Here is a 14,888-nt window from a genome sequence, read left to right as displayed (position 1 = left end):
TCCCTGGGTTCACTCTGGTGCTAAACAAGTCCGTCTGTTCCAGGCTCAAAGAGCGCGTTTTCCGAGGAGCGGCCGGCCTCAGGGGCCCGAGGACCTGCTGGCAGCAGAGGGTTACCCATTCCGGAGAGTAATGTGTCTGTACAGAGACCGCGCTCAGTGCCCCACACACGTGGGGTCACAGGGACTGATAGACTGGTGCCTTGGTCTGCCGCTACTAAGGACAATTCCCGCGCTGCTTCCCGGGGCAGTAGGCGCCATCATACAACAAAGGGTCCACATCCTGCTGTGCTGGCGGAAGAGGAGAGAAGAGAATCTACTCAGCCCCAACCAAGTCCCTGCACAGAGGCTTCCACAGAGGATCCCCCGACATGTCCTACACCAACCACAGCCCCTCCTGCTCCTCTCTGCAGCGATGTGCCCGTCCTACCACTGTCTGATGCCACAGAGACACTCACTATGTGCGCCAAGAACATCACCGTCAGTTCCAGCGGAGAGAAGGTCATCCTATGGACCAGGTAGGTCATGTAGGTACTGAGGTGCCCTCATACATTCTTGCTGCAGTGGCGTCAAACAGCCCCTCTTGGTGCGCCAGGTCCCACGTGACTCTTCTAGCGCCGAGCGTAGTCTTCACCCGAAAATGCTTCTTAGCCGCAATGTGATGCGACTAAGACTAAAACCAGGAGGTGGCTGATTAATTTGGTATGATGAAGACGCCCGGTGCTTGCAGCGTTGCATGGGAGCGCGGGCAGCGTTGTGAGGCCACATCCATAACATTGTTCATGTGGGACCTGTAGACCTTTATAGATGATATACAAGCATTTTATCCCAGGCATTGACTGGGGATACCCCAAGGCTTACACCCCCCCTCTCCTGAAATAATATCTCTCTGCAGTCAGCTGTATTATATAGATTTGCATACTGTGCTTATATGTTGTTGTAGTGGATACTAGTCTGCTGTACGGGTACTGATCCCCTCACTAAGTCTGCAAAGGTAAAAGTGAGATCATTTATCAGCTGCTTCTCTGAAATGTGATTCCCTCCGATGCTAGTACGGTTCCAGAAGGGAGAGACTGCAAGACTGTTAGGCAATAGATCAACGGGCTCTGGGACACACAGTATAAGATGCTTTCCCCCAGTCCTTTCAGGGCTATCCAGCATCTAGAGGACATGCGAAGGGCTCATATTGTAGTTTGGGACTGATAGCTGCCTATACCACCATGTACCTGCTCCAATGGCCATTATGGGGGTGGTCCTGTAACACTGAAATGGCCCAAAATGGATGATTTACCTGCATACACAATGCATGACAGAGGGTTACTGGGCGCCAGTGTACACATACACTAGTAACGTCCTGTGTTATACCAGCAATAGGTGACATCTCTGCGGACACTACCTGTCTGACCAACAGCTGCTTCTATATAGTCTTGCACTAGTAACGTCCTATGTTATACAGCAATAGGTGAGACGTGACATCTCTCCGGGCACTACCTGTCTGACCAACAGCTGCTTCTATATAGTCTTGCACTAGTAACGTCCCGTGTTATACAGCAATTGGGTAAGACTATATAGGAGCAGCTGTTACTATATATGGAACACCGTTGTCAGACAGGTAGTGTCCGGAGAGATGTCACCTATTGCTGTATAACACGGGACGTTACTAGTGTAAGACAATATAGAAGCAGCTGTTGGACAGACAGGTAGTGTCTGGAGAGATGTCACCTATTGCTGTATAACACGGGACATTACTAGTGTAAGACAATATAGAAGCAGCTGTTGGTCAGACAGGTAGTGTCCGGAGAGATGTCACCTATTGCTGTATAACACAGGACGTTACTAGTGTAAGACTATATAGAAGCAGCTGTTGGTCAGACAGGTAGTGTCCGGAGAGATGTCACGTCTCACCTATTGCTGTATAACACGGGACGTTACTAGTGTAAGACTATATAGAAGCAGCTGTTGGTCAGACAGGTAGTGCCCGGAGAGATGTCACGTCTCACCTATTGCTGTATAACACGGGACATTACTAGTGTAAGACAATATAGAAGCAGCTGTTGGTCAGACAGGTAGTGTCCGGAGAGATGTCACGTCTCACCTATTGCTGTATAACACGGGACATTACTAGTGTAAGACTATATTGAAGCAGCTGTTGGTCAGACAGGTAGTGTCCGGAGAGATGTCACGTCTCACCTATTGCTGTATAACACAAGACGTTACTAGTGTAAGACAATATAGAAGCAGCTGTTGGTCAGACAGGTAGTGTCCGGAGAGATGTCACGTCTCACCTATTGCTGTATAACACGGGACGTTACTAGTGTAAGACTATATAGAAGCAGCTGTTGGTCAGACAGGTAGTGTCCGGAGAGATGTCACGTCTCACCTATTGCTGTATAACACGGGACATTACTAGTGTAAGACAATATAGAAGCAGCTGTTGGTCAGACAGGTAGTGTCCGGAGAGATGTCACGTCTCACCTATTGCTGTATAACACAGGACGTTACTAGTGTAAGACAATATAGAAGCAGCTGTTGGTCAGACAGGTAGTGTCCAGAGAGATGTCACCTATTGCTGTATAACACGGGACATTACTAGTGTAAGACAATATAGAAGCAGCTGTTGGTCAGACAGGTAGTGTCCGGAGAGATGTCACGTCTCACCTATTGCTGTATAACACGGGACGTTACTAGTGTAAGACAATATAGAAGCAGCTGTTGGTCAGACAGGTAGTGTCCGGAGAGATGTCACGTCTCACCTATTGCTGTATAACACGGGACATTACTAGTGTATGACTATATAGAAGCAGCTGTTGGTCAGACAGGTAGTGTCTGGAGAGATGTCACCTATTGCTGTATAACACGGGACGTTACTAGTGTAAGACTATATAGAAGCAGCTGTTGGTCAGACAGGTAGTGTCCGGAGAGATGTCACGTCTCACCTATTGCTGTATAACACAGGACGTTACTAGTGTAAGACTATATAGAAGCAGCTGTTGGTCAGACAGGTAGTGTCCGGAGAGATGTCACGTCTCACCTATTGCTGTATAACACAGGACGTTACTAGTGTAAGACTATATAGAAGCAGCTGTTGGTCAGACAGGTAGTGTCTGGAGAGATGTCACGTCTCACCTATTGCTGTATAACACGGGACATTACTAGTGTAAGACTATATCGAAGCAGCTGTTGGTCAGACAGGTAGTGTCCGGAGAGATGTCACCTATTGCTGTATAACACGGGACGTTACTAGTGTAAGACAATATAGAAGCAGCTGTTGGTCAGACAGGTAGTGTCTGGAGAGATGTCACCTATTGCTGTATAACACGGGACGTTACTAGTGTAAGACTATATAGAAGCAGCTGTTGGTCAGACAGGTAGTGTCCGGAGAGATGTCACCTATTGCTGTATAACACGGGACGTTACTAGTGTAAGACTATATAGAAGCAGCTGTTGGTCAGACAGGTAGTGTCCGGAGAGATGTCACCTATTGCTGTATAACACGGGACGTTACTAGTGTAAGACTATATAGAAGCAGCTGTTGGTCAGACAGGTAGTGTCCGGAGAGATGTCACCTATTGCTGTATAACACGGGACGTTACTAGTGTAAGACTATATAGAAGCAGCTGTTGGTCAGACAGGTAGTGTCCGGAGAGATGTCACGTCTCACCTATTGCTGTATAACACGGGACGTTACTAGTGTAAGACTATATAGAAGCAGCTGTTGGTCAGACAGGTAGTGTCCGGAGAGATGTCACCTATTGCTGTATAACACGGGACGTTACTAGCGTAAGACTATATAGAAGCAGCTGTTGGTCAGACAGGTAGTGTCCGGAGAGATGTCACCTATTGCTGTATAACACGGGACGTTACTAGTGTAAGACTATATAGAAGCAGCTGTTGGTCAGACAGGTAGTGTCCGGAGAGATGTCACGTCTCACCTATTGCTGTATAACACGGGACATTACTAGTGTAAGACTATATCGAAGCAGCTGTTGGTCAGACAGATAGTGTCCGGAGAGATGTCACCTATTGCTGTATAACACGGGACGTTACTAGTGTGAGACAATATAGAAGCAGCTGTTGGTCAGACAGGTAGTGTCTGGAGAGATGTCACCTATTGCTGTATAACACGGGACATTACTAGTGTAAGACTATATAGAAGCAGCTGTTGGTCAGACAGGTAGTGTCCGGAGAGATGTCACCTATTGCTGTATAACACGGGACGTTACTAGTGTAAGACTATATAGAAGCAGCTGTTGGTCAGACAGGTAGTGTCCGGAGAGATGTCACCTATTGCTGTATAACACGGGACATTACTAGTGTAAGACTATATAGAAGCAGCTGTTGGTCAGACAGGTAGTGTCCGGAGAGATGTCACGTCTCACCTATTGCTGTATAACACAGGACGTTACTAGTGTAAGACAATATAGAAGCAGCTGTTGGTCAGACAGGTAGTGTCCGGAGAGATGTCACGTCTCACCTATTGCTGTATAACACGGGACATTACTAGTGTAAGACTATATCGAAGCAGCTGTTGGTCAGACAGGTAGTGTCTGGAGAGATGTCACGTCTCACCTATTGCTGTATAACACGGGACATTACTAGTGTAAGACTATATCGAAGCAGCTGTTGGTCAGACAGGTAGTGTCCGGAGAGATGTCACCTATTGCTGTATAACACAGGACGTTACTAGTGTAAGACAATATAGAAGCAGCTGTTGGTCAGACAGGTAGTGTCTGGAGAGATGTCACGTCTCACCTATTGCTGTATAACACAGGACGTTACTAGTGTAAGACAATATAGAAGCAGCTGTTGGTCAGACAGGTAGTGTCCGGAGAGATGTCACCTATTGCTGTATAACACAGGACGTTACTAGTGTAAGACTATATAGAAGCAGCTGTTGGTCAGACAGGTAGTGTCCGGAGAGATGTCACCTATTGCTGTATAACACGGGACGTTACTAGTGTAAGACTATATAGAAGCAGCTGTTGGTCAGACAGGTAGTGTCCGGAGAGATGTCACGTCTCACCTATTGCTGTATAACACAGGACGTTACTAGTGTAAGACAATATAGAAGCAGCTGTTGGTCAGACAGGTAGTGTCCGGAGAGATGTCACGTCTCACCTATTGCTGTATAACACAGGACGTTACTAGTGTAAGACAATATAGAAGCAGCTGTTGGTCAGACAGGTAGTGTCCGGAGAGATGTCACGTCTCACCTATTGCTGTATAACACGGGACGTTACTAGTGTAAGACAATATAGAAGCAGCTGTTGGTCAGACAGGTAGTGTCCGGAGAGATGTCACGTCTCACCTATTGCTGTATAACACAGGACGTTACTAGTGTAAGACAATATAGAAGCAGCTGTTGGTCAGACAGGTAGTGTCCGGAGAGATGTCACCTATTGCTGTATAACACGGGACGTTACTAGTGTAAGACAATATAGAAGCAGCTGTTGGTCAGACAGGTAGTGTCCAGAGAGATGTCACCTATTGCTGTATAACACAGGACGTTACTAGTGTAAGACTATATAGAAGCAGCTGTTGGTCAGACAGGTAGTGTCCGGAGAGATGTCACGTCTCACCTATTGCTGTATAACACGGGACGTTACTAGTGTAAGACAATATAGAAGCAGCTGTTGGTCAGACAGGTAGTGTCCAGAGAGATGTCACCTTTTGCTGTATAACACAGGACGTTACTAGTGTAAGACAATATAGAAGCAGCTGTTGGTCAGACAGGTAGTGTCCGGAGAGATGTCACGTCTCACCTATTGCTGTATAACACAGGACGTTACTAGTGTAAGACAATATAGAAGCAGCTGTTGGTCAGACAGGTAGTGTCCAGAGAGATGTCACCTATTACTGTATAACACAGGACGTTACTAGTGTAAGACTATATAGAAGCAGCTGTTGGTCAGACAGGTAGTGTCCAGAGAGATGTCACCTATTGCTGTATAACACGGGACGTTACTAGTGTAAGACTATATAGAAGCAGCTGTTGGTCAGACAGGTAGTGTCCGGAGAGATGTCACCTATTGCTGTATAACACGGGACGTTACTAGTGTAAGACAATATAGAAGCAGCTGTTGGTCAGACAGGTAGTGTCCGGAGAGATGTCACGTCTCACCTATTGCTGTATAACACGGGACGTTACTAGTGTAAGACTATATAGAAGCAGCTGTTGGTCAGACAGGTAGTGTCCAGAGAGATGTCACCTATTGCTGTATAACACAGGACGTTACTAGTGTAAGACTATATAGAAGCAGCTGTTGGTCAGACAGGTAGTGTCCGGAGAGATGTCACGTCTCACCTATTGCTGTATAACACGGGACGTTACTAGTGTAAGACAATATAGAAGCAGCTGTTGGTCAGACAGGTAGTGTCCAGAGAGATGTCACCTATTGCTGTATAACACAGGACGTTACTAGTGTAAGACTATATAGAAGCAGCTGTTGGTCAGACAGGTAGTGTCCGGAGAGATGTCACGTCTCACCTATTGCTGTATAACACGGGACGTTACTAGTGTAAGACAATATAGAAGCAGCTGTTGGTCAGACAGGTAGTGTCCAGAGAGATGTCACCTATTGCTGTATAACACGGGACGTTACTAGTGTAAGACTATATAGAAGCAGCTGTTGGTCAGACAGGTAGTGTCCAGAGAGATGTCACCTATTGCTGTATAACACAGGACGTTACTAGTGTAAGACTATATAGAAGCAGCTGTTGGTCAGACAGGTAGTGTCCAGAGAGATGTCACGTCTCACCTATTGCTGTATAACATAGGACGTTACTAGTGTAAGACTATATAGAAGCAGCTGTTGGTCAGACAGGTAGTGTCCGGAGAGATGTCACCTATTGCTGTATAACACAGGACGTTACTAGTGTAAGACTATATAGAAGCAGCTGTTGGTCAGACAGGTAGTGTCCGGAGAGATTTCACCTATTGCTGTATAACATAGGACGTTACTAGTGTAAGACTCTATAGAAGCAGCTGTTGGTCAGACAGGTAGTGTCCGGAGAGATGTCACGTCTCACCTATTGCTGTATAATACGGGACTCTTAGTGGGTTCCGTAGTCGGGCTGGGATGAAGGTGGCGAGATATGACTGGTAGATGAGGAAGGAAGAGGTGACAGGTGGGCTGGTAGGAGGTAGGACTGTACGCCTAGACTAGGTAAACCATGTGAAATGGGCTGGTATAATAGCACTGGACATATATCATCTAATGGGATTATTCCTGTCATCAGCTCTGACATCCTGAGAATAAAGTTCCCCCCCTAGTGTATACTGAGACCTGGATTCTGCCCATAGAGGGGTCCCGCTATCCCCACATGGAAGTAATAGGAGCTGTAACCTCATACTATCTGTACCTCAGTGCTGGTCTGTCACCCTAACATTTGTTCTGTGCCTTATATATAGGGAGGCGGACAGGGTGATCCTCACCACGTGTCAGGAGAGAGGGGCACACGATGAGACATTTCACGCCATCTCGGTGCAGCTTGGAAACAAGAGCGCGTCTGAGGTGAGATAACGCCCAATCAGTCGCCGAACGCTTTGTGCAAGAAGCTGCAGGTTATGGTGTCAGTGATTCTGTGACTTCTACATGCAGGAAGCTGCTCGACTCGCTGTGCCAGGCAATTACTTCTATGTAAGACACAACCCCCCCCTTCCTTTACTACCCGAGGGCATCTATGGGATGACTGTACAGATCTCCCCCCTCCCAGTACAGTAGGGGCACATGCACCATCTATGGAGTGACTGTACAGATCTCCTCCCTCCCAGTACCGTAGGGGCACATGCACCATGTATGGGGTGACTGTACAGATCTCCTCCCTCCCAGTACCGTAGGGGCACATGCACCATGTATGGGGTGACTGTACAGATCTCCTCCCTCCCAGTACGGTAGGGGCACATGCACCATGTATGGGGTGACTGTACAGATCTCCTCCCTCCCAGTACCGTAGGGGCACATGCATCATGTATGGAGTGACTGTACAGATCTCCTCCCTCCCAGTACCGTAGGGGCACATGCACCATGTATGGGGTGACTGTACAGATCTCCTCCCTCCCAGTACCGTAGGGGCACATGCACCATGTATGGGGTGACTGTACAGATCTCCTCCCTCCCAGTACGGTAGGGGCACATGCATCATGTATGGGGTGACTGTACAGATCTCCTCCCTCCCAGTACCGTAGGGGCACATGCATCATGTATGGGGTGACTGTGCAGATCTCCTCCCTCCCAGTACCGTAGGGGCACATGCACCATGTATGGGGTGACTGTACAGATCTCCTCCCTCCCAGTACCGTAGGGGCACATGCATCATGTATGGAGTGACTGTACAGATCTCCTCCCTCCCAGTACCGCAGGGGCACATGCACCATGTATGGGGTGACTGTACAGATCTCCCCCCTCCCAGTACCGCAGGGGCACATGCACCATGTATGGGGTGGGGTGACTGTACAGATCTCCTCCCTCCCAGTACCGTAGGGGCACATGCACCATGTATGGGGTGACTGTACAGATCTCCTCCCTCCCAGTACCGTAGGGGCACATGCACCATGTATGGGGTGACTGTACAGATCTCCTCCCTCCCAGTACCGTAGGGGCACATGCACCATGTATGGGGTGACTGTACAGATCTCCTCCCTCCCAGTACCGTAGGGGCACATGCACCATGTATGGGGTGACTGTACAGATCTCCTCCCTCCCAGTACCGTAGGGGCACATGCACCATGTATGGGGTGACTGTACAGATCTCCTCCCTCCCAGTACCGTAGGGGCACATGCACCATGTATGGGGTGACTGTACAGATCTCCTCCCTCCCAGTACCGTAGGGGCACATGCACCAAGTATGGGGTGACTGTACAGATCTCCTCCCTCCCAGTACCGTAGGGGCACATGCACCATGTATGGGGTGACTGTACAGATCTCCTCCCTCCCAGTACCGTAGGGGCACATGCACCATGTATGGGGTGACTGTACAGATCTCCTCCCTCCCAGTACCGTAGGGGCACATGCACCATGTATGGGGTGACTGTACAGATCTCCTCCCTCCCAGTACCGTAGGGGCACATGCACCATGTATGGGGTGACTGTACAGATCTCCTCCCTCCCAGTACCGTAGGGGCACATGCACCATGTATGGGGTGACTGTACAGATCTCCTCCCTCCCAGTACCGTAGGGGCACATGCACCATGTATGGGGTGACTGTACAGATCTCCTCCCTCCCAGTACCGTAGGGGCACATGCACCATGTATGGGGTGACTGTACAGATCTCCTCCCTCCCAGTACCGTAGGGGCACATGCACCATGTATGGGGTGACTGTACAGATCTCCTCCCTCCCAGTACCGTAGGGGCACATGCACCATGTATGGGGTGGCTGTACAGATCTCCTCCCTCCCAGTACCGTAGGGGCACATGCACCATGTATGGGGTGACTGTACAGATCTCCTCCCTCCCAGTACCGTAGGGGCACATGCACCATGTATGGGGTGACTGTACAGATCTCCTCCCTCCCAGTACCGTAGGGGCACATGCACCATGTATGGGGTGACTGTACAGATCTCCTCCCTCCCAGTACTGTAGGGGCACATGCACCATGTATGGGGTGACTGTACAGATCTCCCGTTATACGTGGGATAGGTAGCACTTACTGTATATGGTATTACTGGCAATATTTACATTACACCATATACAGTGGGGTAATAAAGTATTTGGACAGCCACCGATGGTGTAAGTTGTTGCACAGTATAAGATGAGAGGTCTGTAATTCCCATCATAGGTTACACTATAACTGTGAGAGACAGAATCAGAACACAACACCCCGGAAATCACATTGTAGGATTTATAAATAATTTTTGTATATTCTTTCTGAAAAAATATATTTGGACAATCAAAAAGTTAAAGTCAATACTTAGTACAGTAACCTCGGTTGGCAATTACAGAGGTGAAACGTTTCCTGTAGTTCCTGACCAGGTGTGCACACACTGCAGCAGGTATTTTGGGCCACTCTTCAATGCAGATCTTCTCTAGATGGGTCATGTTTTGGGGCTGTCGCCGGGTAACACGGACTTTCATCTCCCTCCATAGACTTTCTATTGGGTTGAGGGCTGGAGACTGGCTAGGCCAATCCAGGACCCAGAAATGCTTCTTACGGAACCACTCCTTAGTTGCTTGGACGGTGTGTTTGGGGTCATTGTCATGCTGGAAGACCCAGCCACGTTGTATCTTCAACGCTCTTACTGAGGGAAGGAGGTTTTTCCCCAAAATGTCACGATACATGGCCCCATTCATCCTCTCCGTAATACGGATCAGTCTTCTCTTCTGTCCTCTTTGCTTCACAGTGGGTATGGTGTTTTTGGGATGCCACTCACCATTCTTCTCCCTCCAAACACGGCGTGCGGAGTTTATACCAAAAAGTTCTATTTTGGTCTCATCTGACCACATGACATTCTCCCAATCCTCCTGTGGATCATCCAGATGGTCACGGGCGAACTTTAGACGTTCCTGGACATGTGCTGGCTTAAGCAGGGGGACCTGTCGGGCGCTGCAGAATTTGAATCCATGACGATGTAGTGTGTTACTAATGGTAACCTTTGTGACTGTGGTCCCAGCTCTCTTGAGGTCATTGACCAGGTCCCCCCCGTGTAGTTCTGGGCTGATACCCCACGAGGTGAGATCTTGCATGGAGCCCCTGGTACAGGGAGGTTGTCAGTGATCTTGTATTTCTTCCATTGTTTAATAATTGCGCCCACAGTTGATCTCTTCTCCCCAAGCTGCTGGCCTATTGTCACGTAGCTCATCCCAGCCTTGTGCAGGTCTACAATCTTGTCCCTGGTGTCCTTAGACAGCTCTCTGGTCTTGGCCATGGTGGAGAGGTTCCAGTCTGACTGTTTGGGGGTGCGGACAGGTGTCTGTTATACAGTTATAACCAGTTCAGACAGGTGCCATTAATACAGGTAACGAGTGGAGGACAGATGAGCTTCCTAAAGAGTAACAGGTCTGTGAAAGCCACAATTATTGCTGGTCGGTAGGTGTCCAAATGTTTATTTTCCGCAAGAATATACAAATAAATTGTTTATAAATCCTACAATGTGATTTCCGGGGTGTTGTGTTCTGATTCTGTCTCTCACAGTTATAGTGTAACCTATGATGGGAATTACAGACCTCTCATCTTATACTGTGCAACAACTTACACCATCCGTGGCTGTCCAAATACTTTATTACCCCACTGCAGTTCCGGCTCACACACAATTTAGGCTTATAATAAATACTTATGTTACACTCTAGTCCATATAAAGTATTACTTACACTTTCTTCTTTATTGGTAATAAAGGAAACACTTTACAGTGATTATATATAGAATTTATTTAGTAACTTGTTCTGAATGTGACTTGTTTATCCCCCCCAGGTGTCCCAGCGCTTCAGGGAGCTGATAAATCTCTTCCAGACGGGATGCGTCAGCAGCTCAGAGGATGAGGAGGAGGAGGAATGTAGCGCTGGAAATGGCGAGGACGAGGAGTAGGGCCCAGGTGGCTTTTGCACTTGTACAGATTGTTTTATGTTGTTTGTTTTGTGACATTAAATTGGGCAGAAATGCTGGAAGTGGTCGGTGACCAGCGGCTGGTTAGTCCCTGTCCTCGGTATAATTACATGTCCTATAGCACTGAGCCAGACTACGCAGCTCCTTAGTCACTGTCCTCCGTGTCATCATTACATGTCCTGTAACACTGAGCCAGACTACGCAGCTCCTTAGTCACTGTCCTCGGTATAATTACATGTCCTATAGCACTGAGCCAGACTACGCAGCTCCTTAGTCCCTGTCCTCAGTGTCATCATTACATGTCCTGTAACACTGAGCCAGACTACGCAGCTCCTTAGTCACTGTCCTCAGTGTCATCATTACATGTCCTGTAACACTGAGCCAGACTACGCAGCTCCTTAGTCACTGTCCTCAGTGTCATCATTACATGTCCTGTAGCACTGAGCCAGACTACGCAGCTCCTTAGTCACTGTCCTCAGTGTCATCATTACATGTCCTGTAGCACTGAGCCAGACTACGCAGCTCCTTAGTCACTGTCCTCAGTGTCATCATTACATGTCCTGTAACACTGAGCCAGACTACGCAGCTCCTTAGTCACTGTCCTCAGTGTCATCATTACATGTCCTGTAACACTGAGCCAGACTACGCAGCTCCTTAGTCACTGTCCTCAGTGTCATCATTACATGTCCTGTAACACTGAGCCAGACTACGCAGCTCCTTAGTCACTGTCCTCGGTATAATTACATGTCCTATAGCACTGAGCCAGACTACGCAGCTCCTTAGTCACTGTCCTCAGTGTCATCATTACATGTCCTGTAACACTGAGCCAGACTACACAGCTCCTTAGTCACTGTCCTCCGTGTCATCATTACATGTCCTGTAGCACTGAGCCAGACTACGCAGCTCCTTAGTCACTGTCCTCCGTGTCATCATTACATGTCCTGTAGCACTGAGCCAGACTACGCAGCTCCTTAGTCACTGTCCTCGGTATAATTACATGTCCTATAGCACTGAGCCAGACTACGCAGCTCCTTAGTCACTGTCCTCAGTGTCATCATTACATGTCCTGTAACACTGAGCCAGACTACGCAGCTCCTTAGTCACTGTCCTCGGTATAATTACATGTCCTATAGCACTGAGCCAGACTACGCAGCTCCTTAGTCACTGTCCTCAGTGTCATCATTACATGTCCTGTAACACTGAGCCAGACTACGCAGCTCCTTAGTCACTGTCCTCAGTGTCATCATTACATGTCCTGTAACACTGAGCCAGACTACGCAGCTCCTTAGTCACTGTCCTCAGTGTCATCATTACATGTCCTGTAACACTGAGCCAGACTACGCAGCTCCTTAGTCACTGTCCTCAGTGTCATCATTACATGTCCTGTAACACTGAGCCAGACTACGCAGCTCCTTAGTCACTGTCCTCCGTGTCATCATTACATGTCCTGTAACACTGAGCCAGACTACGCAGCTCCTTAGTCACTGTCCTCAGTGTCATCATTACATGTCCTGTAACACTGAGCCAGACTACGCAGCTCCTTAGTCACTGTCCTCGGTATAATTACATGTCCTATAGCACTGAGCCAGACTACGCAGCTCCTTAGTCACTGTCCTCAGTGTCATCATTACATGTCCTGTAACACTGAGCCAGACTACACAGCTCCTTAGTCACTGTCCTCCGTGTCATCATTACATGTCCTGTAGCACTGAGCCAGACTACGCAGCTCCTTAGTCACTGTCCTCCGTGTCATCATTACATGTCCTGTAGCACTGAGCCAGACTACGCAGCTCCTTAGTCACTGTCCTCGGTATAATTACATGTCCTATAGCACTGAGCCAGACTACGCAGCTCCTTAGTCACTGTCCTCAGTGTCATCATTACATGTCCTGTAACACTGAGCCAGACTACGCAGCTCCTTAGTCACTGTCCTCGGTATAATTACATGTCCTATAGCACTGAGCCAGACTACGCAGCTCCTTAGTCACTGTCCTCAGTGTCATCATTACATGTCCTGTAACACTGAGCCAGACTACGCAGCTCCTTAGTCACTGTCCTCAGTGTCATCATTACATGTCCTGTAACACTGAGCCAGACTACGCAGCTCCTTAGTCACTGTCCTCGGTATAATTACATGTCCTATAGCACTGAGCCAGACTACGCAGCTCCTTAGTCACTGTCCTCGGTATAATTACATGTCCTATAGCACTGAGCCAGACTACGCAGCTCCTTAGTCCCTGTCCTCGGTATAATTACATGTCCTATAGCACTGAGCCAGACTACGCAGCTCCTTAGTCACTGTCCTCAGTGTCATCATTACATGTCCTGTAACACTGAGCCAGACTACGCAGCTCCTTAGTCACTGTCCTCAGTGTCATCATTACATGTCCTGTAACACTGAGCCAGACTACGCAGCTCCTTAGTCACTGTCCTCAGTGTCATCATTACATGTCCTGTAGCACTGAGCCAGACTACGCAGCTCCTTAGTCACTGTCCTCAGTGTCATCATTACATGTCCTGTAGCACTGAGCCAGACTACGCAGCTCCTTAGTCACTGTCCTCAGTGTCATCATTACATGTCCTGTAACACTGAGCCAGACTACGCAGCTCCTTAGTCACTGTCCTCAGTGTCATCATTACATGTCCTGTAACACTGAGCCAGACTACGCAGCTCCTTAGTCACTGTCCTCAGTGTCATCATTACATGTCCTGTAACACTGAGCCAGACTACGCAGCTCCTTAGTCACTGTCCTCGGTATAATTACATGTCCTATAGCACTGAGCCAGACTACGCAGCTCCTTAGTCACTGTCCTCAGTGTCATCATTACATGTCCTGTAACACTGAGCCAGACTACACAGCTCCTTAGTCACTGTCCTCCGTGTCATCATTACATGTCCTGTAGCACTGAGCCAGACTACGCAGCTCCTTAGTCACTGTCCTCCGTGTCATCATTACATGTCCTGTAGCACTGAGCCAGACTACGCAGCTCCTTAGTCACTGTCCTCGGTATAATTACATGTCCTATAGCACTGAGCCAGACTACGCAGCTCCTTAGTCACTGTCCTCAGTGTCATCATTACATGTCCTGTAACACTGAGCCAGACTACGCAGCTCCTTAGTCACTGTCCTCGGTATAATTACATGTCCTATAGCACTGAGCCAGACTACGCAGCTCCTTAGTCACTGTCCTCAGTGTCATCATTACATGTCCTGTAACACTGAGCCAGACTACGCAGCTCCTTAGTCACTGTCCTCAGTGTCATCATTACATGTCCTGTAACACTGAGCCAGACTACGCAGCTCCTTAGTCACTGTCCTCAGTGTCATCATTACATGTCCTGTAACAC

The 14,888-nt window shown here is 48.2% G+C and overlaps 1 protein-coding gene across 2 annotated transcripts in view; it reads left to right on the top strand.

The window, feature by feature from the left end:
* The window catches only part of GON4L (gon-4 like), a 224,257-nt gene extending 212,651 nt beyond the window's left edge, over nucleotides 1-11,606 (top strand). For both annotated transcript variants that reach the window (XM_088465207.1, XM_088465208.1), the window contains exons 29-31: nucleotides 44-515; nucleotides 7,409-7,511; nucleotides 11,408-11,606. In XM_088465207.1, the coding sequence (XP_088321333.1) occupies nucleotides 44-515; nucleotides 7,409-7,511; nucleotides 11,408-11,521 (689 nt within the window). In that variant the 3' untranslated portion in view covers nucleotides 11,522-11,606. The remainder of the gene's footprint in view (nucleotides 1-43; nucleotides 516-7,408; nucleotides 7,512-11,407) is intronic.
* The last annotated feature ends 3,282 nt before the right edge of the window (nucleotides 11,607-14,888 follow it).

This window comes from Taudactylus pleione, unplaced genomic scaffold, assembly GCF_031769625.1.
Source record: "Taudactylus pleione unplaced genomic scaffold, aTauple2 ptg001907l, whole genome shotgun sequence".
Classification (NCBI taxonomy): Eukaryota; Metazoa; Chordata; class Amphibia; order Anura; family Myobatrachidae; genus Taudactylus; species Taudactylus pleione.
The sequence above is the reverse complement of the archived record's forward strand: the minus strand, read 5'-3'. Positions and strand labels throughout refer to the sequence as shown.